The sequence below is a fragment of the Sarcophilus harrisii genome, chromosome 1 (assembly GCF_902635505.1).
Source record: "Sarcophilus harrisii chromosome 1, mSarHar1.11, whole genome shotgun sequence".
NCBI lineage: Eukaryota > Metazoa > Chordata > Mammalia > Dasyuromorphia > Dasyuridae > Sarcophilus > Sarcophilus harrisii.
The window spans coordinates 312,690,150-312,714,743 of NC_045426.1; the positions used below are offsets into that span (position 1 = coordinate 312,690,150).

The following is a 24,594-nucleotide window of genomic DNA, read 5'->3' on the forward strand; positions in this document are numbered from 1 at the left end:
AGGACTGACTCTTTGGTTCTCATATATGGGTCCCAGGCAAACAAATACTTTAAAATTCCGTCCATCAGCAAAATGTGAAGTCAAATGTTGAGAAAAAAGCCAAAGCAGAATGTAATGGTGGTGAGGCAGGTGAGGGGCACTGTGTGGGGCTCAATAAGACAACAGCAGTATTTACTGGACCACTGAGACTCTGGATAGAAGGGCGCAGAGAGAACATCAAAGAGTCAACTTGAACACGGGAACAAAGTATAAACTACCTTGTATTTGTTGGTTTTCTCGATGAGAAAGCTCTTTTGGAGTAGAGAACACAACTCCCAGATCTATTTGTAGGCTTTCTTATATGATATGAAAATGGCCCATTTATGTCACAGAACATTTGGCCTTTCCTCTAGTTTAAATTTTATTGACTATGAATAAGAAACGTTTATGAAAATTTATAACCAGATCAGAATTAAGCTAATATAATATCCTAATAATAGAAAATGAGATGAAATATAACATTTATTGATAAAGGGCTAGGTTTGCAGTCAAGAAGATCCGGATTCAAATTTGACATATAATGACTACGAGAACATAGGTGAGTGTGACAATCTCCCAGGTAACTCTTTAATATAAATTACAAACAAGCAGCTCATCGACAGCAATAAAGGGAGTTTATATACTAGGAGTTTCTTCCACAGTGATGAAACCACAGATCTAGGACCAGTGGCAAAGACCAGAAGAACTACAAATCTAAAGTGAAAATATGTCCAAAAGATGACCAAATCAGCATCTAATTAAAGAGCTCTTATGGACAGGGAAAAATCATGCTCCTATCATTAACATCCAGTTGTGGGGAACAAGTTTCAGTAAAAGCATCCAAGTTACAAGAATTGATTAATTTATAATTATTAGAAAAATAATTTATTTAAAAAAAAACAAACAAAAACCTTGGTACTTCAAGGAATAAACAAGAGCTATTTGGAAAATTCATTTCATGGCAGAAAAACTAGATTCACAAAAGGATAAATCAGATTTGATTCTTTGCTTTAAAGACACATGGTCCATAACCCAAGGAAGGCCAATTTAATTCTATTTTTTGGAAGGCATACAAACACATATGGGGCTTGTGTTTCCATTCCAAAGCAAAGTTTTATAATTAGCACCAACAACTACATGGAGTATAAACCTTTTTCTTGTTAACACCTCAAAGTTATAAAATAAAATAGTTTCCCAAGTTACAGAAATGGTTTCTATTTGGTTTGTCACCAATACTTCATATCAAATAAGAGCTGGAAAAATATTTGAGGTAAGTGTGAAGGTCTAGCAACTGTTCACCTGTAGTGTAAGGCATTCACCCCTATTCTGGAAGTTTCAGAGATGAAAAGAGAAAAGGCCTTCCTTCTGCAGAGAGAGTATGAGGCTTCAGGAGCTGGCAGAGGAAAAGTGTCTACAGCCGGGGTTCCAAGCAGAAAAGATATGCTTCAGGGCATGGGGGAGGACAGTGATATACTGACACTCTTCTTCCAAGCCAGATACTATTATTGCAACATTTTATGTTACAGATTTTAGCCATAAATCAGATTTCTGTCCATTAGTTATACCATCTGATAAAAGTACTAAGGAAGCCACTACCTAAAAAGGAAACACGACAAATCCCTCTATAAAGTAGAGAATCAACCCCAGTTTATTTCTGTGTAAATCTGGACAATCCACAATAAATAACTCATCTTTACTCCTCGTTTACTTAAAAATTCTTCCAAAATGCTCATATTTTTCCCTGCTCTACTACTTTTTCCCCCACGCCCTGGGTCACTCACTGGGCAGACAGATAAACTGCAGTATTGTGTGAGCTGATGTCCTTGCCGTCTGGAGTTATTTTCCCCAATTAGACTATTCTCATTCTTTTTATCCTTGGGTCTAATTTATGCAGTTCCTTCTGCCCCTTTCTCTATGATCAGACTGCTATCTTTCACCAATTCTGCCACTCTTAGTTGCCCCAATCCTTCCCAAATTCAGCTTTGTTAGTTCCCATCCTCTGTGGGCTGGGAGGTCACATAATCAAGCTTGTTAGAACTGGGCCAAAATAAGTGTAAAGAAGCTCTGGGTGACAAGAATACACCCTCGCTCCCTGCTACCCATTTTCTATTCAATTCCAAACAGGAGTAATTCTGACTTGAAACATAAACTATTTCTCAACATAAGAGTCAAGTACATGAGCATTTGATATGAATACAGACTTCCAGTCACCTATTTTGACCACCAGATTCCTTGAATAGAGGAGCCCTAAATTTAGTGTTAGGGGATCTGGATTCAAATTCCAGTCCTATTCCTTACTATCTTGGCTGGATATTGCCCCCTTATAATAACTCTGGGTTACATAAGTTGGGAACCACTGGACTGAGCGATCACTAAGGTTCCTTCTAGGGCTAAATCCCATGATCTTAGATAATAATACTATCTGAATCAGTCAGATTTTACTCCCTCAGGACTATAAAAGCAGGGTCTACCTATATTGGAACAAAGCACAAAGGGAGGGAGGGAGAGGGAAAGAGGGAGGGAGGGAGGGAGGGAGGGGGAGAGAGAGAGAGAGAGAGAGAGAGAGAGAGAGAGAGAGAGAGAGAGAGACACCACTAATTCTAAAAATGATCATACTCTTTAGTAGCCAGAAGAAACCAGGAAATTATACATTTTCAAGTCCGAAACTTTCTTTTTCTTGCTATCTTGAGGGGCATGAAAATCTACAAAATTAGTTGAGACTATTTTCCTCAAACTTTTATGGAGGTATAAATATATCTTCTTCCATTTCCTTGGAAGATATTTTGGCTTTCTGGTGGTTTAGTTTCCAGAAGAAAAATTGAAGGCTATCATATTTCATATCTAATTAGGTCCAACATTTGAGTGACTAGAGTGAAAGGAGCTAGGAGGTGGCATGGGTTCTGTCAATAAAAAGTTATTTAAAAATAAATAAATAAATAAAGTGCATCAAGAACACAATTGTGAAGTAAGTTTCAAAGAAATAAAAAATTAAATAATGTAGAAAAAAAAAAAAAGAAAGTAGCTAGGAGGAAGGAGTTTATATGAGCACACAAATGTGTATCTGCCTAAATCTGCCTAAACCACTTATATTTCTCCCACTTCTAAGTCCTTAGCTTTATTATTATATTACATTTATTTAGTTTTTTAAGGTTTGCATAACAGAAAACTGTAAAACTGGCAATTTTTCTTATATTTATGTTATAATGGAGTTTTCTACTGTGCTGAATTTCTGAGTGGAGTTATTTTCTTTTCAAACACAAGCTAGTTCTCAATACAGACAGGATAACTTGGCCTCTCACTGGCCTTAGGAACTAAGGAGGCTCAATAAATATTCTATTTGGCACAGTCTGTTTTAAGGCTGGTCCTGTTGTCTTTAAAATTGCTTTCTAATGTATATATGAAAATCTCTATCTAAGGATTAGTCTATGGGCAGATTCCTAATGACAGAAAAGTCAAATGGGCCCAGAGAGGAACCAGTGGGGCAGCTGTGGTTTGGTGACTACAATGTTAAATGTAAAAGTCAGAGAATTGGGGTTTGGATCCTGGATTTGCTAGCTATTATTTCTGTGATCTTAAGGAGGTCACCTTGCCTTTTGGGGTCTCCTTTTCATCATATTCATAGTAACAGATTAAATCTAAAATATTTCTAAGTTCTTTTCCAACTATAAATCCCAATATTCTCAGCACTGGAAGCTGGTGAGAAAATGTCTCAGTTCAAACAAGGACATCAAGATTGAGGAGAAAGGAGAGCATTTATAAAGTATAACAAGAATAGTGGACAAACAGTAAAACTTTTCCTGCTCTGATACTGATAGAAAGAAAAAAGCTGAGAAAAGCCACATGTTCATTTACATTGGAGCTTTGTCCACTTGGATGACTCAGTCAGTAACGTCCAACAAAAACACAAAAATGTATACAATAAGTTGCTGGATTCCAAATCTCTTTTTAGGAGGCAACTATGAGCTCTGCTAATTTCATTCCTTTTCTTTTCATTGCTTCAAGTCACTGTGGGTGGTTCTGTTGTTCCTAGTCACATGAGGTGACACAGTTAGCTGAGTCATTCTTTTTTGAGACCCGAAAAGCATAAAACTGAACTACTCTCGTTCAGATAGGAGAGAAAAAAAGCTGGCTTTTGATTCTATCATCTGACCCTATTTTTCCTGTAAACTGTCACTTGGGCTTTCCTCAAATGGGGTTCCCTTTACAACAAGGATTCTTTACCTGGGACCTATAGATAGATGGAAGATGGCCAATTTAGATGGGAAAAAATTATGCCTATGTATCCATATAATTGGTTTTCTCTGTAATTCTCAGTATTTTATTTTATACATTTAAAAAACAGTGTTCTGAGAAGTGGTCCACAGGCTTGAACAGACTACCAAGGGAGTCAAGGACACAATAAGATTAAGAGCTCCTGAGGACCAGACCTTTAACCAGTGAGTTAAAACTTATATTACATGGAAAAGATCTGGATGTAAAAGTCGTGAAATCAGGACTGTATACAGGACAAGGAATAGAAGAAATGATTGAAACTCCTATCTAATGGATCAAACTATTTAGATAATTTTATATTCTCAGCAACTTATCTCAACTTTTTAGCCACCCAAATAAACTACCCAAAAAACATAGTGTTTTACATGGAGCAGGAACTTAATATTCAACTAGACTGAATTCATCAGACAAGACAAAAACCCAATTAGGCATATGAAAGGAGAAAACATACCATCTTATTCCTCTATACCAATAGAGCAGGAATCAGGACCCAGTGCTATCCAGATAGGAGGGCAGGAGAGACAGAAAATGAAGGAATTATTAGAAAAGCACTTAGAATAGTCTTGTAAATTTTGTAGCAACTAGAATAAAGTTAGAATAAAATGAAAGGGATGTGAGGTATGAAAACAATGTACTCAGTCTGAACATACTGATTTGTAGAAGCAAAGAAGAAAAAGCAAAATCATAATTTTCTCTTCCCTTATCTGCCAAAAAAAAGGGATGGATCCTAGGACAAATTTTATGCATATAAGTCAAAATAAAATTCTTGGTTTCTTACTTCTATGCTTAAAAGGGGACAAATAAACTACAGTCAGAGAGTTTATTAAGAGATACTCCCAAAGATCTAGATATTTATTATTATACTATGAGCTATAGAAAAAAAGGGAAAATAGCTTTTGGAAATCCAAGCTCAGGTTCCTATTATTTTAAGTACCTCATTATGAGAAACGTAACTCTCTTACTCTTTATTAAATAATGAACTTTTGCTTTCTCTCATTACTGTTCATGTAAATGAGCCTCTCTAATGATTCTTATGGATCTATCAGGTGAACTGAGCCTGTTAGATGATACTGTCTAATCAGACTATTGTTTAAAGTCAGGAAGAGGAACAGAGAAATCAGCAGACAGATGAGAAAATTCAGGGCAAGTGTTTCTAGAATTCTACCTAGGTCATACTTCGCCAAATCAGTATCTTGAACGTCTCTGACCTCTGGCAAGAAGAGGTCTCCTTTATAGATATGCTTCAGGGAAAGAGCATATAATTAGTGCCTACTCTCCTTATTGACTCTAGCTGTTACTCCTCCAAGACACTGCCTCCTGCTATTTTCTCTGACTGTCCCTCATGCTTGGAATGTTTTTTCTTCCTACTCTGTTTTCTGGCTTCTTTCAAGTCCCAGGGAAAACCCTATCTTCCACAGAAAGGAGTCTTTTTCCCAATCTTCATAATTTTAATGCATTCCCTCCATTGATTTTTTCCATTTAACCCTATAAATAGCTTGTCTGTACATAGTTAATTGCATGTTAACTCCTCTATTAGATAGTGAACTCCTTGAGAGCAGGGGCTATTACCTCACTTTATATTTTAGTGCTTAGCATAGTGCCTGACACACAGTAAAATGTTTATTCATAAATAATAAATATTTAATAGTAATAAATGTTAATTATAAATTGTTTACTTTTTTTTCCTGAGGCAAGTGGGGTTAAGTGACTTTACCCAGGGTCACATAGACAAATTTGAATTCAGATCCTCCTGACTTCAGGGCTGGTGCTCTATCCACTGCATCACCTAGCTGCCCCCTTAGGTTTTTTTTTAAAAAGTTGTTTTGCCCATTTAAAAAATGTTTTCAAAGCTACAATGAACTCAACCTGAATTGTCCCATTTTATCTTACTATAAAATTTAGCAATATTGCATTTTTTCAACATAATGCTTTTGCTTTGAGGGTCAGATTTTCTTTTAGCAATAAATTATTATTTTGTCTTTAGATACTAATATTAACTATTATTAACTAATATTAGCTAATTAAGTCTTTTGTTGATCATTGTTGACTCTAATCAAGACAGTGGTAAAGGGAAGCAATTTTAAAATTCAATCACTTAACTACCTCCAGGTATTATATAAAAATCTGGCAATTTTCCCAATTCCTAAAATGAATTTAGAATTCTGATTGAGATTTCATATAACAGTGTGAGACATGCTCTCCATTCTCTGAAATGAAGTTTTTTTAACATTAGGAAAAAATGGCCAAATTGAAATTTCTTATAGTTCATTCTAAATTGTCTTCATAGTATGGCTTCATTATTTACATTTCTGGAAATGATATACATAGCTAAAATCCTAGTTAAGGAAGAAGCATTATCCTTGGAAGAGGATTTTATGGAGGGTTGTTTCTCCAGCTGTGGTCTCCAACTTGAAAATTAAGCTCTCAAATGAGGGCTGATAATTGAAATCTGCCTGTGCTAAAGCTCCGCCCCCCCCCCCCAATCCAAGTTTAATCCCTGTAAATCTGGAGAGATTCCTTGGATTTCTAAAGCCTTATTCTATATCTTGAGTGCTGAAATTGTTCTTGAACCAGAGATACAGTACTTTGGCTTGGTCCAACTTTTTGCTATTTTTCTAAGTCCTGTGCTCCACTATGTATCTCCCATTCCCTAGCCATATGGTAAAGGGGAAAGCTGGTTGTTTGTTACCTGGTAAGTATATGTCAGCTGGAGGATCAATCCCAGGTTGATTAAGGCTTCTATGCTCAGTGCTGCTGTCTTGTAAGACGTCCTCTATAGATGGGGCTTGGCTCTCTAATTCAAATGGAAAGGAATCAAATTAGGGACTAGTCTTCATGATTGCCAACAGTTTCCCTTCTCATCTCCCCCCCTTTTCTCCTGATTGAGACAGAACAATTCTTCTTTGTCTATTTCCATGGAAATAGCATGACTTTCATCACTGGGGAAGGAGCTAGACTATTCTCCATATTATTTACAAAGCCTAACACAAAGACTATTTGTGAAATAATGGTTAGAGATCCATAATGATCGCAAGATTAAAAAGGGACTATGGTTTCTATATAAAAAGGCAAAAAATCCACTTCCTCTCCAACCTTGTTTAGAAACCTAGTCTTGATGGGAGAGTGTTTGGAGAAAGAAATGAGTTATTAGGATTACATTAGATGAATAGTGACAGTGCTCATAACAATTCTGCAAAAAGCAAGTCATCACCAGATATTTTAAGGTAGGAAGACTGCTTATTTGGGTATTAGTAGAAAGAACAGCTTATTCCTCACTCTCCTGTCCTTGCTTTGGATGGAAAAGAGGACACTTTACTATCAAATGTCAGAATGCCCCTATTAAATCAAGGGAAGATTGGTAAAAAATGGGGGTCTGAATAAAGGCTGATATGGTGATGGTATATTGCAATAGGAAGAACAGAGAAAAAAGGTTTCCAGTCACATTTGACTTTTCGTGATCCCTTTTGGGTTTTTTTTTGGCAAAAATAATGGTATGGTTTGCCATTTCCTTTTCCAGCTTATTTGATAGATGAGGAAACTGTGGCAAACACAAGTGATTTACCCAGGGTCACACAACTACTAAGTGCCTGAAGCTGGATTTGAACTCAGGAAGATGAGTGTTCCCAACTCCAGGTCTAGCACTCTATCCATTGTGCCACCTAACTGTCCCTGAGCAGGAAAAGAGAGAACATTAAAAAAATTAAAAAAACATAAAAAAACCAAAAAATAAATTATCATTTATTGAACTCTTACTGTATAGTAAACTTTGACTAAAACTAAAGAAAAGGGTTTAGCACGTCTTTATTCTTTTTGCTGTCGACTACAAAATATGTTTTTGCACTTTGACAACAGTTCCCAAATGTATTCTTGTACTCAAACGATGGTATTATATTGAACTACTTTTGCTTTTCCCTTGAATTTTCATTAAAGACTATCTCAAAAAAATATTTTAGAACTGGATTTGAATTTAGCATATAAAGAGGCAGAATATTAAGTGAAAAAGCCCTAGACTTGTCCTGTGCTAAGTACTTTACAAGTATTATTACATTTAATCCTCAGAAGAGCTCTGGGTGGTAAGTGCTGGGCTCAAGGCCCAGCCTCATTATTTAATAGACATAGAATTTTGGACCAATCCCTTTATTTCTCTAAACCTCAGTTTACTCATCTGTGAAATGAAAATATTAAAATTAAGTTTACCTTACCTCCTTTATAGGGTAATTGTCTAACTGAAATGGGATATGATGGATGTATTAACAAACATGAATGTGAGTTAATATTTTTATAGAAAGGCCACAGACTTAAATGGAAAATAATTTAATTGAACTATATTTGGTTTCTCTATAAAATAGTACCAGTTTGGAGGTGGAGGAGACTACTAAGAAACCAAAGAAAGTGAGACTGGACACTACTTCACACATAGCCAAAGCAAAGGAGGTCAAGCCCATCTTCAATAGATAGCAAGCATCATGGTGACAAGAGCATGGGAAACAGCTCTAATTCCTGAATTGTGAGCACTATGGGACCTGGCCCATCCTGGGGGTTACAAAGGAAAAGAAGCATGTAGGGTCCAATTTATAGCCAGAGGGTGATAAGCCTCCAGAGAGAGGTCAAGACTATGAGCATATGGAACATTTGCTGGTTTATCTCACTGGGGTAATGGTAGTCTCTACTGGCCCTCTGGTGGTCAGGAAGGGTCAATGTACACTTTTATGCAAAACCAGAGCAATTCAGGAAATGAAAATGAGCATCAGATGTTTAGACCAGGAGGATATTAGGGTTTCAAATGATTTTGGGGATCATCTGGCACAATTCCTTCTCCATTATGCCCAGAGATATCTTGCCCAAAGTAAACAGGCCCAGTTAGTGGCAAAGCCAGGGTCTGAATGCAGATATCACTGCCAAACAAAATAAATATGGAAGGAGAAATCTGAGTGTAAAGATATTAAAAGTGATTATTTCTGTGTTTTGTTAAATAGTCAATGTAACATTCCTCATTATAGGATAAACTGTTCACTTAAGTATCTAACTGGACATTCCTTTGTAATCTGAGTCTTTAAATATAAGCCCACAAACAATGTTCCCTTCCTTATCTTAACTCACTAAAGTTAGGATGCCCAATGGCTTTCAAAATCTAGGAGAAGATTTCTTTTTATTTCTTTTTCAAGTTTTAAAAGATGCCTTTTGTTTTTATGTCATAGTCACTCCCAAATATATACCCTTTCCCCTTATCCCCAAGGGTGAGCCTTTCCTCATAACAAAGAAGAAAAAAATTAGTTCAATAAAACCAATCTATGTATTAACACTATCTGACACCATATGCAGTCTGAGATAATACGCAAGAGTTCCTAAAGCACAAATTTATTTTCTGACATACTATTATCAATCAACAAGTAATTGCCATGCTTTGCCATGCTATTATTGCCATGCTGTTGGGCTAGGTCCTAGGGATCATAATATAAAAGCAAGACATTCCTTGCCCTCAAGTTTATATTCTGCTAGGGAGGCACACATCATTTTTACATAATTCAGGATGTGGCAGCATTTGAACTGAGTTTCATAAGGATGTAGGGACTCCCAGATGCAGAAGTGAGTAAGGATAACTGTCCAAGCATGAAAGTGAGAGTCCCATCAGACTTATAACAATATAAATCTGGTAGCTGAATTAGTCAATATACATTTGTTGAGCGAGTGGAACATGGATTGAAGGGTACATCCTAGCACCCAGGGTGAACAATTAGGAGGCTATTTCAGCAATCCAAGTAAGAGGTGATATCGGTCTGGATTTGAGCTATGATGTGAGTAGAGAGGTAAAGAGAAGTATAAAGGATGCTGAAGAAAAAGAATCAACAAGACTTCACAACTATCAGAGAATTATGGCTGAAAACCCAAGGTAACAGTCTGAATACTCCCCAAAGGAGTATCAATTAATATAAGCCAAGAGTGTATTATTTCTACAGGGCCAGGTTGATACGGATATCAAGTGAGATGGTACCTTTTCTCTCACAGTAAGGCAGAGAAAACCCTAGGTAATTCACTAGGATTGAGTCTGGTTCAATAAAAGATGATGTCTCAGGCAGCCCTTTCCCATTAGATACACTTTTGCTAATGAGCAGAGTAATAAGGAAAAACACCAAAAGTCGGCTCAGCCAGATGTATTTCCGGGGGTAACAGACCACAGTGAGACTAGAAACCTTTCCAAACAGAGGGTATAAATAAGGACAACAGAAGTGCTAGCACTAAAAGAATCTTATTTAGAACCCGTGCATGCTCCAATTCTAAAGGAAGTAGAAGATAGCTTACCTTGCTTTAGAGATGGCACTTCTTCAATTTCTTCAGTTATGAAGCTCTTTAAAAAAAAGGAGAAGAAAAGAAAAATCCACCTCATTTGCCTGTATACGTGAGTTGCTATCATGGCCAAGGGCCTAGAACAAAATTACATCTTAACCAAGTCCACAAGCTACCAGGGTAAAAAAGAACAATGGGCACATAAGGTCAAGAATTATTGTGTTCCACCCCCACTTTAAATAATGATTAACAAATAACCATTTCTTGCTTTTTCTTCTAAGTAAATGCCCCTTAGTGTACCGTGTCAGAGAAAATCTTAAGGTAAGCTTCCCAGAACTAGGCTGACAGATTCACAGTGACTGAGCATACCTCTGGTGAACTGCTCTCCCGAAGGGCGAGCTCAGCCCCACTTAGCGGGGGAGGTGAGTCTGAGTCTTCAGACAGTTTCTCTTCATCTTCTTCATGGATAGGAGATGATGGAGAACGCAATGTGCTAGAGTGGTGTAAGGATGACAAAAAAACAAAACCAGTGTTAGATGCTTGGATATCACAGATCCATCTCTTCTGATGATGGGCACACATTACTCCTTCTCCCATGGTCCTCACTGAGCAGAAGATCTGGGGAGGGTCCAGCCCTTTAAGGTATCTGGAACACTACACACACCCAGAGATACTGACCTGTCTGGAGACTTGTTTGGCTTGTTTTTTTGAAGGCTGCTCTCCAAGGCTCTATCGAGCCCAGCAAGAGGACAACCAGCTTGAGGGAGCCCATCAGAAACCCCTGAATAAGTGATTTCTTCATAAAGAGGAGCTGAAGGAATAGCAGGAGAGATGGAGCGAAGGCCATTCAGAGCTTCCAGCAAAGAGATGGGTTCATATCCAGGTGGGATGTTGTCAGAGTTCTGTGAATTATAGGAAGAGTTCAGAATAAAACTGGCCTTTTTTTAGAAAACCATGCAGCCCTTAAGACATGGGGCCCAAAATGAGATTCCTGTCTTAAAATAGCTCTGTACTTCTGAGAATCTGTTCTCTAAGGAACTATCTAATTCTAGCTGGAAAGTACTCCTTATTGGGGGCTTTCTAATATGTGACATCACCCTTGAACTGTTTTCACTAATATGGAAACCACCCTCCTTGCAGATCCCTTTCAAATGCTGCTGAAAAACAAGTCCTTTAGTTGCTAAGGGGGAAAAAAAGGCAAGTACCTATGAAAAGCACAATAAATAGAGGAGCAAGGTGAAGGAGAAAGCCAATACTTCCTCCTCTACCTGAAAGAAGAGAGAATGTGTTCTAGGGTTTTTTGACTATCTACACTGTCAAGGAAAGGCTTCTCTTTATTCTCTCTTGTTCTCTGAGAAGATCATTATATCACTAGCCCTAACTTTAACCCTCCCTGAGGCTGCCTGCATCTAAGCAGAGACAGAGGCCATGCTATATGGCATCAAGCTAGATAGGGGAGGAAAAAAGGAAGATTTACTGAAGAATATATGAAAATTCATCCTCAGGCTAGGGCTAAGAGCTCCTTCCTAGCTTTCTGTATCTATAATCAAAGAAAGAATGGAGAGCTAGTGAGTTAGTAGAAAAATGGAAAACAGGAGAGCTAGAAGGGCAAAGCAAGAGATTCTCATACATATCAAATGGATCTGAAATACATCTGAAACTCTTGTGTTTCAGTCAAACGCTTGGGATCGGAGCATACTACCTACTCTACACCTTCTGAAAGAGAGAGCAAAAAGCTCTTGTGGTAGGCTGATGAGGCTATGATGGTAGGGATTTGGGGTAGGATATAACAAGTATTCTCTTTCAGAAACAGAGTAGCTCTTTCAATGAGATGAAAAGAAGGAACCAAGGTGAGGCATGGTGTGGAAAATGGAAATAAAAAAGGGAGGCAATTGATGGGGAGCGCGAATTTAGGGTTAGGGTTACCCTTCCTGCTTGGGTAACATTTCTATTAATCAATGTCAGATTCAGTTTAGCATTTGGTGAATCAAAAAAATTCTTTTATATTTTTTCCTGTAATATGTTTTGTTTTGGCAATCCTCTCTTTCATATGTGATTTAATCTTTAAAGGTAGATACTTACTCTCCTAATAACTCCTACAGGTATTTTCTTATTTTAACAATTACAACTTTTGAAGTTAAGATTCCTTTCAAAAAGCCAATGTGGAGTTATCCTCCCATCTAATCAGTGACCACTAGGAGACACAGCAATTCGAGTGACATTTCAATGAGACTTATCTCTAAGTGCCATTTATATGTCTGGGCTGCCCTATCCTGTTCTTCAAGTTACAAAGGACTTCTGGGAAAATTCAGGTCCTGAGACAAAAACCAGTAAATCCAAATACCAAGTGCAGAAAGCAGGGTAATGAAAAACACACACTTATAAGAAATGCCATTTGCAATTAAAAAAAAAAAAAAAGCAACAACATTAATTCCACCTTCAACATTAGTTCCGCTTGCCAGCAAGGAAAAAAAATAGGTGAACAAGAGCATTTAAAAGAAACAAAAGAAGCTTAGCAAAGCTGGCAAGAGAACTTGTAGCTCATGGCTTGGCAAACTGACTCTTAGCAGGAAGGAGCTCCTTTGCCTACAGGCCATCGGTCTCATCTTTCGAAGGAGCAGCTTGGTTCAGAAAGCTCTCTTCCTGTACCTGCACAGAGTGACTACCAGGGAACTGATCCTGCTTTAATGGATTAAGTAAATGAAACATACTATGGAAGTAAATCCTAATGTTTGGGGAAGAGAATGACTTTCCAAAGGAATCTGTTTTCTGGTTGGGGGATGGGGCAATAACGTAGCCATATAGACCAAATACACTTACTGTTTCCCTTTTAGGTTTCTTGCTGGCCAAAGAGACAGGGTTCGACTTTGATTTTTTAAAGGGACACTGTCAAGATAAAAATCATATATTTTACAATAACTAACATCCCTCAAACAATGCTAGAGTTTTCTGAAAGGGAATTTCCCAATTTTCTGATGACTATTTATGTGATAGATTCTTACCCACCCCCACACATCCCCCACCCACTTTCTGGGCACTGAATGACAACACACAACTAGTCCATTTTCATCAGTTCTTTGAGCCAGGGAGTTTATGACGTAAGAGTAATTGTTAAATACAAAAACAATCTTAAGCACAATCCCACCACCCTACATTCTCATTACTGACCACTTGAGAAAGGTACTAATTTCTGCTCATATTAGGTTATCTGAGAGCAGTTTTTATAAAGAGCCATTTGTCCCAAGTCTGAAGTCCAAATAATCTATGCCAGATGAGTGGTAAAGGATATGGATTTTATTTATTAAGCTATCAGAATCTCTGTAAGGAAAAGTAGGTGGGAAGGGAAGCTTTGAACACTGAAGAATACGAAGAGTTTTTTTAAATATATACAATCTAAATTTGAGGCCTGCATTGCTTGACAGTGTCCCTTTAATTTATCACCTTTATGGGAAGGTGCCCATCCCTGCACTCAAGTAGCAGGACATCAAGCCATGGAACAAACATTCAACTACATGCAGCAGAAACACTGGGTTGTTATAAAAGACAATATGGTCACCGAGTCCTTCGGTTAAATATCAAAGATCTTTAAAAAAAAAAATTACATTTAAAAAAACTAATCATACAAATGTGTTTCATTTTATGTTAACATATGTTTCTGGAGAGTTGTATACAATCCAAGTCTGAAAATAATCACAGCCTATTTACTGTACTAGAATGGCTTGCTATGTTATGGTACATCAGTATGCTTTGTAAAACAAAGAATACTTGGGTGAAGCAATTATTAGCCTTCCTAATTCATAGCACTTCTGAGCTTTAACCTGTTTCAAACTCTTCATTTTAGAGAGGAATTTCTTCAATTTAGAGTGGATTTTCAGGATCTGATTTAAGTGAGGGACACCTGCATTATCAATATTAAGAGCACTTGGATTGATGCAATCAGCAGTAACTATTTCCCTATATTCGGAAATACTCAGGACTGAGGAGAAGAGAGGGAATCATAGACCTTAACTACTTGTCATTCACAGGGAAGAAATGAGACATCTTATTACAAGACTTATAGGCATCTACTTAATTTGTTTGAGAATGGGAAGGGAGTTCTGTCAGAAGGCTCAGTCCCTCAGATTGTATTATGAAGTGAAGTGCTGCAACAGGTATTCATTATTTGCCAGATACAATGGAAGGAAAGCTTCTTCCAAGCAGTTATTTACTACTTCATCCCAGCTGATGCTCAAATACCTGTCCTAACAAAGAAACTGAGGCCCCATACAACTTAAGAGACTCTGCTTTTCCTATGCCAAACAGCTGATTATTTAGAAACATTTGGATGATAACCTGGATATTTTGGCATGACATAAGTAGACGGTCCTAGGTTTCTGAGTAGTGAGCCAGTCTCTTAAGTGTAGTTCTTGCTCCTCATTCTTAAGCCTTAAAGCCACAAGCCATTTTGGCCAAGAAACTTCTCCTTCTGATGGCTCAGCCAAATATGAGTCACTTACAGAGTGTTCATCGTGATCCATGCTCTGTGCTAAAACAGGACTGAATGAGACAGGGGACAGTGCTCCTGGCTTCTTCCTCACTGCCCGGATCTGTAGGAGGGCCCGAAAAGCTAAAGAAGAAGAGGTAAAATATATCAATCATGGTAACAACTGCTCCTGCTACTATTTAGAATGTGCACCACAGTCTGTGGTACCAAATATGCAATCCATCACCATGACTCCCACCAACAAGTATTTTAGAGTCAGAGACTGACTGAGTAGGTCTATTAGCTGATCTTTATGTTGTTCTAAAAAAGAACTGATCTATAAATTTACTGGTCAGATTTCTTTAGCTTGCTGGAATGTGCCTAGGACTAAATGCCTAATATTTAGCATGTGTTTATAGATGATCAAACCCAAACATCCAGAGCACCCAGGAGGACATAGTGAAGGGCCTCCAGTCCATGCCATATGAAATTCAGTTGAAAGAATGAGGGCTGTTTAGGCTGGAGAAGAGAGTACTTGGGAGGGTCAGAGGTAGGCAACATGAAGTCTAGCATTTGAAGAATTAATATTGTGTGGTAGAGGGATTAGATTTGCTCTAGTTGGTGCATTAGGTCAGAACTATGAGCAATGATTGGAAGCTGCAAAGAGAGTCTTGATGCAAAAACAAATAAAAAACCCAAACCCTTTCTAATTCAAGCTAATTAAAATGGATTTTTTCAGGAAATGATGGGTCCCCTCTCATTGGAAGTCTTTAAGCAAACGCTGGATGACAACTTGTTGAGTCTGCTGTACATTCCTGTTCAGAATGGGCTGGAGTTGATGGCTTCTGAGTTCCCCAGGCCATTGTCAGTCAGCTTGACACTGGACTTCAGTGACTCTGACATAGAGTAGAGCTGATGCCTCACTTAAATCCAATTCACGTGCAAGTCAAGATACTCTCATGAGGTCATTGACCCTCTTTGAGAACAAAAGATGAAAAACAATGCTGAGATGCTATGGGGATTTTGGAGGGCTCTCAGACAGGAAATCAGAAAGCCCAAACTCTTGTTTCTGGCTTTGCTGATGACTTCCTTTGTTACTACAGTTAAGTGAAGTTCTCTATGACCTCAATTCTCAAGTCTGTAAATGGAAAATATTATCTATCCCAATAATCCACCCTATAAAGTTAGGGATGTTTTAAATTATTAATATGTATTACATATATGTCATCATAGGCACATACACACATATTTATTTGCAAGCGAAAAAGAAAGAAAATGAGGACAGATACATGCTGATCCTGTATGGTTAAGGATCAGAAATAAATTATAGAAGTTACATGTTACATGTTAAAGTCATAAAAGATCAAGGAAGATCATTAAACAATGATTTGTTTGTTTAACAATTAAAATTAGCTGAATCTTCAGCTGAATCTTCTCCCTGGCTCTTCCACAGGAAGGTTCTCAGACAGGAGAAATGGAAATAAAAAGACAAGTTCTCGGCCTGCATCATTTGTTTGAGGCCCAAAGATCAGTATATTTGGATGTTTTCCAACAGTTTCCTCTCTTCTCCAGACACCAATGACTTGCACGAAGATGTTATGCAGTGTATGCCTCTTCTATATAGGCTAAGTGAAGTGGTAGGTAAGGGCAAATTTGCATTACCTAAAAGTTACTTTACACAGGAGTCTGAAGAACAGCACGCTTACATAAAGTAACAACTGTCTGTATTCCAACAGAAACAGGAAGACTTACTTGAAAGACTTTGCAGTGACTGATGAGTTTCTGGCAGGACCTAACACTACAGTTCTCAGCACATTGCCCCACAAGCTAACATCAAAGTTGTCGGTAATTCTGTGTCAGTTACATTAAGTTACATATGGATCAATGTTTGAATGATATTCAATGACTCGTGATCCAGTGAATGATTCACTGACCTCTCCTTTTAAACTCTCAAATAAGTCTTTGGCTAGAAGAAACTCACTTTGCCAATTTCTCATGTTAACAGTCCCCATCTAATCAGTTGTCTCTGTTTCTATAGGTGTAGCAAAAAAAAAAAAATTAAAGTCCTAGATTTTAAATTGATTCACTCTAGATTCATGTTATCAGGAAGTACAATGCAATCAGGCCTTGGCAAGAGTTTTTCTGCTCATCTACCTCAGCTCTTTGAAGAAAGTCTTTAAATCCTAACATACTCCCTGCATTTATTAAGAATAATATAATGGCTGTTGCTTAATCCTTTCAGTCAGATATGACTGAAAGAATCATGTCTGATTCTTTGTGACCCCATTTGGGTTTTTTTTTGGCAAATTTACTGGAATAAGTTTCCTTCTTATCTCAGGAAATCAAAAACTTCTCCCAAATCTCTTTTCAAAATTCCAACCCCTTTTACTTTCAAATTCTATTTGTCTAAATTTCCTCTTTTCTTTTCTCTTGATATGTTTCCACTGGACTTTGATTAAATCCCTGCAAAACTGGACCTTTCTTATTTTTATCTGATATCTCTTCCACTTTCTCAGTTCCTGCACTGTTCATTTCCCAGTCGTATTCTGTACTAGCGGTACAATCCATCTTTACTCCACTGTATTTCTCCTTTGTAACTTGGCACACAATTTTTTTCTTATATAACTCTTTAATTATAATACTGTTGTCTTTAGAGTTCTTTAGAACTTACAAGAAATTAATGGTGATCACAAGGAAACACTCTTCCAAATTAGATTTTATTTACTTTTAAGTAGCTCCCTGATTTAAAGGCAGCTTTTCTCTTTCTCTAATCAGTGATTGTGACTTCCCCTATTAGCACTACAACAATAAATCTGCTACTCTCCAAGGAAAGAGTAATAAAGGTCTAAATATTGTTTTCATGTATCTTTCACAAAGTTATTCTTGTTTTTCCTTAAAACAAATCTTACAAAATATTTACCTAAAATTCACTAAAGGATTTCGGTATTTATAAAAACATTATACCACATTTTAAGAATTCACAGCAATTACAAATTTAGTCTTGAATTAATTTAAAATGCCATAAATTTCTGCAAACTAGCCAACAAAGATTCCCACATGGAACTTTTCTTCTATATCTTGGTTCAGTTTGGGCAAGGGTATTCTGGGGTGATGGTTATAGAGACTTTTTTTTATCATTCCACCCAATCTTCAGTGGCTCTAAGTTATTCCCTTCTGGCTGGAAAGTGTTTCTATTTTCAGACTTAAGTTATTCCCCAGTCTTTTTCTGAATAAGAAGTGTCACTTCCTTCTCACCAATTATATCAAGAACTCCAGAATTTAACCTATTTTTTTGTCAGTGGTAGTGAGGGGTCTGGGATCTAGTTTATGATTTCATTAAAGTGGTTCCATTGATAGACATCTTTTGATCACTCCTCTGACTTAAAGGAAGCCTCTTTTAGAGAAAAGTTTTTTTTTGGTTTTTGTTTTTTGAGGAGCTTATCAATTTGGGGAGTTTTCTAGGTTTTTATTTGCCAGTTCTTGCCAAATACACTAAACACAAACATGATACCAAGACATAAAAGCAAAGTTACAATTTCTGGAATGGGGGGGGAGGGAGAAGGCGGTTGATTTAGAAGCGTTTTGACCAAGGTGGAATCTGGCCTCCAGGACAATCCTATGCAGAGAAATCCCTCTGTCCCTCAGTGGGAGCATTCTAGGGAATCCCAGAGTTGGGGGTCTCTTTTTTAGCCTCCTGGCTGGCTTGCCAACAGTTGCAATTCATTCAGTTTATTGGTTAGGCTAGCAGTTACCAATAAAAATTTTTAACTCCTCAGCATGCCAAAAATTCTGAATGAAAGTGTACAGATCATTTTTAGAGAGAAAAGAAGTAGACAAAAAAAAAAAAAAAAAAAAAAAAAAAGGCGGTACTATAGATAGGGAAACAATATGATTAGTTACAAAGCCTAAACCAGGTGTCCTCAAACTTTTTAAATAGAGGGCCAGTTCACTGTCCCTCAGACTGTTGGAGGGCCGGACTATAGTAAAACAAAAACTTTGTTTTGTGGGCCTTTAAATAAAGAAACTTCATAGCCCTGGGTGAGGAGGATAATCGTCCTCAGCTGCCGCATCTGGCCCGCAGGCCATAGTTTGAGGACCCCTGGAATAAACTAACATAGGCGTGAGAAAAAATATGATTGGATGGAAATCAGGAATTTGTGGCTAACAACTTCTCACTTCATTTTGTCACTAGGTATTCTTTTTTTTTTTAAATAGTATTTTATTTTTTCAAATACATGTAAAGATAGTCTTCAACATTCATTTTTGTAAAACTTTATGTTCCAAATTTTTCTCATCTCCAAGATAGCAAGCACTGTGATATAGATTAAATATGTGCAATGTTTTTAAACTATTTCCATATTTGTCATGTTGTGCAAGAAAAATTAGACCAAAAGGGAAGAAAATCTATGAGAAAGAAAGAAAAAACAACCAAACAAAAAAAAGGTGAAAATACTATTCTTCAATCCACAATCAGTCTCCATAGTTCTCTCTCTGGATGTAATTGGCATTTTCTTTCTTTCTTTCTTTCTTTTTAATTATAGTAACTTTATTTATTTTTAATACACATTACTTTATGAATCATGTTGGGAGAGAAAAATCAGCGCAAAAGGGAAAAACCCTGGGAGAGATAAAAAAAAAAAAAAAAAACAGAAAAAAGAAGTGAACATAGCATGTGTTGATTTACATTATAGTTCTTTTTTGGGAGGCAGATGGCCTTTTCTGTGCAAAATCTATTGGGATTGCTTTGGATTATTGAACTATTGAGAAGAACCAAGCCTTTCATAATTGATCATCACACATTCTTGCTGTTATTGTGTACAATATAATCCTGATTGTGCTTGTTTTGCTTCATGTAAATCTTTCCAGGCCTTTCTATAATAGCTTGTTCATCATTTTTTATAGAACAATAATAATCCATTACCTTCATGTACCACAATTTGTTCAGCCATTCCCCCATTGATAGGTATCCACTCCTTTTCTAATTCTTTGCTACCACAAAAAGAGGCACTACAAACATTTTTGTACATGGGAGTCCTTTTCCCTCCTTTATGATTTCCTGGGGATATAGACCCAGTAATGGCACTGCTGGGTTGAAGGGGATGCACAGTTTTATAACCCTTTGGGCTAGTTCCAAATTGCTCTCCAGAATGTTTGACCATTTCACAACTCCACCAACAATGCATTAGTGTCTCAGTTTTCCCACTTCTCTTCTAACATTTATCATTATCCTTTCCTGTCATCTTAGCCAGTGATTAGCATTTTTTATCCCAAGTCTATTGGAATTGCCTTGAATCATTGCATTGTTGACAAGAGATCACAGCTGATCATCACATAATCTTGTTACTATATACAATATTCTCCTGGTTCTGTTCTCTTCACTCAACATTAGACCATGTAGGTCTTTCCAGGCTTTTCTAAATTCAGCCTCTTTATCATTTCTTGTAGAACAATAATATCCTTCTACCTTTATATAACCATAACTTATTCATCCATTCTCCAACTGATGGGTATCCACTCAATTTCTAGTTCCTTGCCATTACAAAAAGAGCTGCTACAAACATTTTTGCATGTATGGGTCCTTTTTCCTTTTTATTATCTCTTTGGATCCCAGTAGTAAGACTACTGGATCGGATGTGCACAGTTTTATAGCCCTTTGGGATTTCCACATTGCTCTCCAGAATAATTGATCATTTCACAACTCTATATATTAGTGTTCCGATTTTCCCACATCCCCTCCAACATTTATCATTATGTTGTGATTTTAGCCAACCTGAGAGGTTGTCTTAAGTTGCATTTCTCCAATCAGTAGTGTCACTAGGCATTCTTTTTTTACCACCTGCAAGAATAACTAATGTTATTTAGATAATACATTTACTTTAATTGGTCAAGGACACTAGGTATAAAGGTAATAGGTTTATTTTTAAATGATTTCTAGGGGAAACTGAACTTTCAAGCTTAACTCAGAGAGGAAAACTCAACTTCTGAACCTATGATCTGCTGAATTTAACTTGGAGAAAAAGAAACATGATTTAGGAAAGTTACACAAAATGTCAGTATTACTCTGAATTTGGACTTCGTTTTAGAAAGAGTTAAGCCTTTGAAAAGAATGTTTTAAAGGATTTCATACCAGTATACAGATTAAGCTGACAAGGTTCTCATAAAATGATGTTATACTATGTACTATAAAGACAGAACAAGATGGGAAAGTGAACTTCACTAAACTTCTGATGAGGATCAGTTAGGTTCAGTTGTATCTCGAGGAAAAAGAATTTCAGAGAGCAAGTCAATTTTCAGCTAAGACATATTTTATTGGAAACAGTGAGAAGGCTTAGTCCTTAGAGGACAAGTAACAAGCTAAGGAAAGGGTCTCATATTTATAGAAGTTTCTTGGCCCGGTGTCTCAGGCTGAGTTAGTTCTTATGGGGACAAGTAACTGCCAAGAACAAAGAAATGGGGATGCAGTTGCCCATTTAGCCAGGTCAGGGCACTTGGGTTGTGCTACATGTTTCAAAAATGTCAGTAAATAAGGTCAGTCATGTTTATCTCCCAAAACAGCCAAAATTTCCCACAGGACAGGGTATAAGGCAAGGGCTAAAGCTAATCCCATTGCTTCTTCATTAACAGTAAGATCTGGTACATCTCAAAGAAGAGACAGGCCAAGCTCAACTTGTTAAGAACTGCCAATTAGATGACATATGAATTTATGCCATACTAAATCTAGTTACCTCGCCAAGCTATTGTCCTACCTTTTTGTAAGTGTTTGTTAAGATTCAGAAACTTGATGAGGAACATAAGTCTCTTCTGTTTTTATGTATTATGTTGATAGGTGCAGTAATAAATATGGAAGTGATAAGGTTTTTAAAAATATATATGGTATGGATGAAGCACTAGTTTAGGACATTGCTTTGGAATGTGAAAAACTGACAGCATGTTCTCCTAGCCAAAAAGAGCACTTTATTTCATGAAAGGCACATAGGCTAATCAAAAAGGGTTTAACGGACTGAGAATAAAGAGACTCTACTTAAAAGTCAGAGGCAGAGAGGAAGAGGGACAGCAACGGTGAGGTCTAGAAATTTAGGGAGAATTGGAGAAAGAGTGAACTCAACTGTGTAATCTAGTGTGCCTGCTTAGGAGGAAGGAAACTCCCTCAAATACAAAGTCCTTAAAACTAAAAAGTGCTCATTATTTGTGTCCAGGTGCAAGGTAACAGCTTAGACTTCTGTATGACAAACCAGACATCTTGAAGGATGGTTTAGTAGAATAAAGATATCAGGGCCAATTTCCTTTCTCTCATGCACATTCTCCAAAGTTGTGCCATATCACTCTCAATAGCGACATTCCCAAGGTGATTACATCATTCCCAAAGGCTGCACCACATCAGTATAGTAGGAAGGTACTTCAGAATCATCAGAGATTTTGAGCAGTTTGGTGGCACAGTATTTGGAGCAATGAGCCCGCAGTCAGAAATACTCATCTTTCTGAGTTCAAATCTGGCATCATGTTTGTTAGCTGAGTGAACCTGGAGCAAGTCACTTATGTTTGTCTGCCTCAGTTTCTTCATCAGTAAAATGAGCTGGAGAAGGAAATTCTGGGGTTCTTGATATAACTGGTGAGAAGGAAGTGACACTTCTTATTCAGAAAAAGACTGGGGAATAACTTAAGTCTGAAAATAGAAACACTTTCCAGCCAGAAGGGAATAACTTAGAGCCACTGATGATTGGGTGGAATGATAAAAAAAAGTCTCTATAACCATCACCCCAGCATACCCTTGCCCAAACTGAACCAAGATATAGAAGAAAAGTTCCACGTGGGAATCTTTGTTGGCTAGTTTGCAGAAATTTATGGCATTTTAAATTAATTCAAGACTAAATTTGTAATTGCTGTGAATTCTTAAAATGTGGTATAATGTTTTTATAAATACCGAAATCCTTTAGTGAATTTTAGGTAAATATTTTGTAAGATTTGTTTTAAGGAAAAACAAGAATAACTTTGTGAAAGATACATGAAAACAATATTTAGACCTTTATTACTCTTTCCTTGGAGAGTAGCAGATTTATTGTTGTAGTGCTAATAGGGGAAGTCACAATCACTGATTAGAGAAAGAGAAAAGCTGCCTTTAAATCAGGGAGCTACTTAAAAGTAAATAAAATCTAATTTGGAAGAGTGTTTCCTTGTGATCACCATTAATTTCTTGTAAGTTCTAAAGAACCCTAAAGACAACAGTATTATAATTAAAGAGTTATATAAGAAAAAAATTGTGGGCCAAGTTACAAAGGAGAAATACAGTGGAGTAAAGATGGGTTGTACAGCTAGTACAGAATACGACTGGGAAATGAACAGTGCAGGAACTGAGAAAGTGGAAGAGATATCAGATAAAAATAAGAAAGGTCCAGTTTTGCAGGGATTTAATCAAAGTCCAGTGGAAACATATCAAGAGAAAAGAAAAGAGGAAATTTAGACAAATAGAATTTGAAAGTAAAAGGGGTTGGAATTTTGAAAAGAGATTTGGGAGAAGTTTTTGATTTCCTGAGATAAGAAGGATATGAGAATTATGTGGTTATCCTTTATGATACAGAGACTGTAATAATATATTTGCAAAATGAAATTACATAAAGATAGTATACTAAGATTCTGTTCTCAAAGGACCCTTAGACGAGCATATTTTATTTATTTTGTGAGGAATATAAAATCCTCATAGCTCCTAAAAGTGGAGGTATGGAGATATGAAGTTGTCACATAAAGCCCTTTCAGTTTAAAAAAAATATATCGAGAGAATAGTAGATGCCTCTGGAAAAGATGCCACTACCCTCTTTAAGTACTTGGGTATGTTTAGGTTGAAAAAACAGAAATAATTGACTTGGGTCTTTGGGCAATTTAAAAGGAACTTTAAAAGAAAGTTCTGAGAAACTAGGAATGTCACCACAAATCTTTGAAACTGATCTAATTGAAAACAGGCTCTAAATTTTGAAGTATTGCCAACTAATGGCCCTTTGGGGGAAAGATTTTTTGTTGTTGAAATTTAAATTATTACCATTATTATTTACAAATTCAGATTTGATTTGGATGGAATTTTGTTTTGAAACTAAATAGGATAACTGTGGAAAATTAGAACCTAATACAAACTATAATTATTATGTAGCATGAAGATGATCACAGATCAGTAAAACCTTATGTCAGATCTGTTAGTCTAATGACCTTAAGCAAGTTACCTTACCTCTGCTTATTTCAGTTCCTGGTATTATGAATGATGACTCATCTCTTGGGATTATTTTAAAGATCAACATGATGTAATGATTATGAAATGCTAAATAGTGCCTGGCATACAGTAATCACTATGTGAATGTTAACTGTTGTTATTACTTCCTTAACTGAATAATTATTCCACACTGGGTAATTCTACATTGAATTTTAAATAAAATTAGTATAAAATGCTAAAGGCAATAAAAATGAATAATTTTCTTTTTCTCCCCTCAGTAATATTTTATAACTTGGAAATGGCATTTGACTGAAATGATATCATTTAACTGGTAATAAGTTTTGTTTCATGTTTCAAATAC

General features: G+C 36.7%; 1 protein-coding gene across 5 annotated transcripts in view; it reads right to left on the reverse strand.

Annotated features, from left to right (window-relative positions):
- MGRN1 (mahogunin ring finger 1) overlaps positions 1-24,594 on the reverse strand; it is a 104,163-nt gene that overhangs the window by 3,308 nt on the left and 76,261 nt on the right. For 2 of the 5 annotated variants that reach the window (XM_012542995.3, XM_031945241.1), the window contains exons 11-16: positions 15,072-15,181; positions 13,396-13,461; positions 11,254-11,477; positions 10,945-11,068; positions 10,591-10,636; positions 6,980-7,084 (exon numbers count right to left, since the gene is read on the reverse strand). In XM_012542995.3, the coding sequence (XP_012398449.1) occupies positions 6,980-7,084; positions 10,591-10,636; positions 10,945-11,068; positions 11,254-11,477; positions 13,396-13,461; positions 15,072-15,181 (675 nt within the window). Of the gene's footprint in view, positions 1-4,741; positions 4,787-6,979; positions 7,085-10,590; positions 10,637-10,944; positions 11,069-11,253; positions 11,478-13,395; positions 13,462-15,071; positions 15,182-24,594 lie in introns of all 5 variants that reach the window. The other 3 variants (XM_012542997.3, XM_003761731.4, XM_012542996.3) reach the window with 3 other exon arrangements.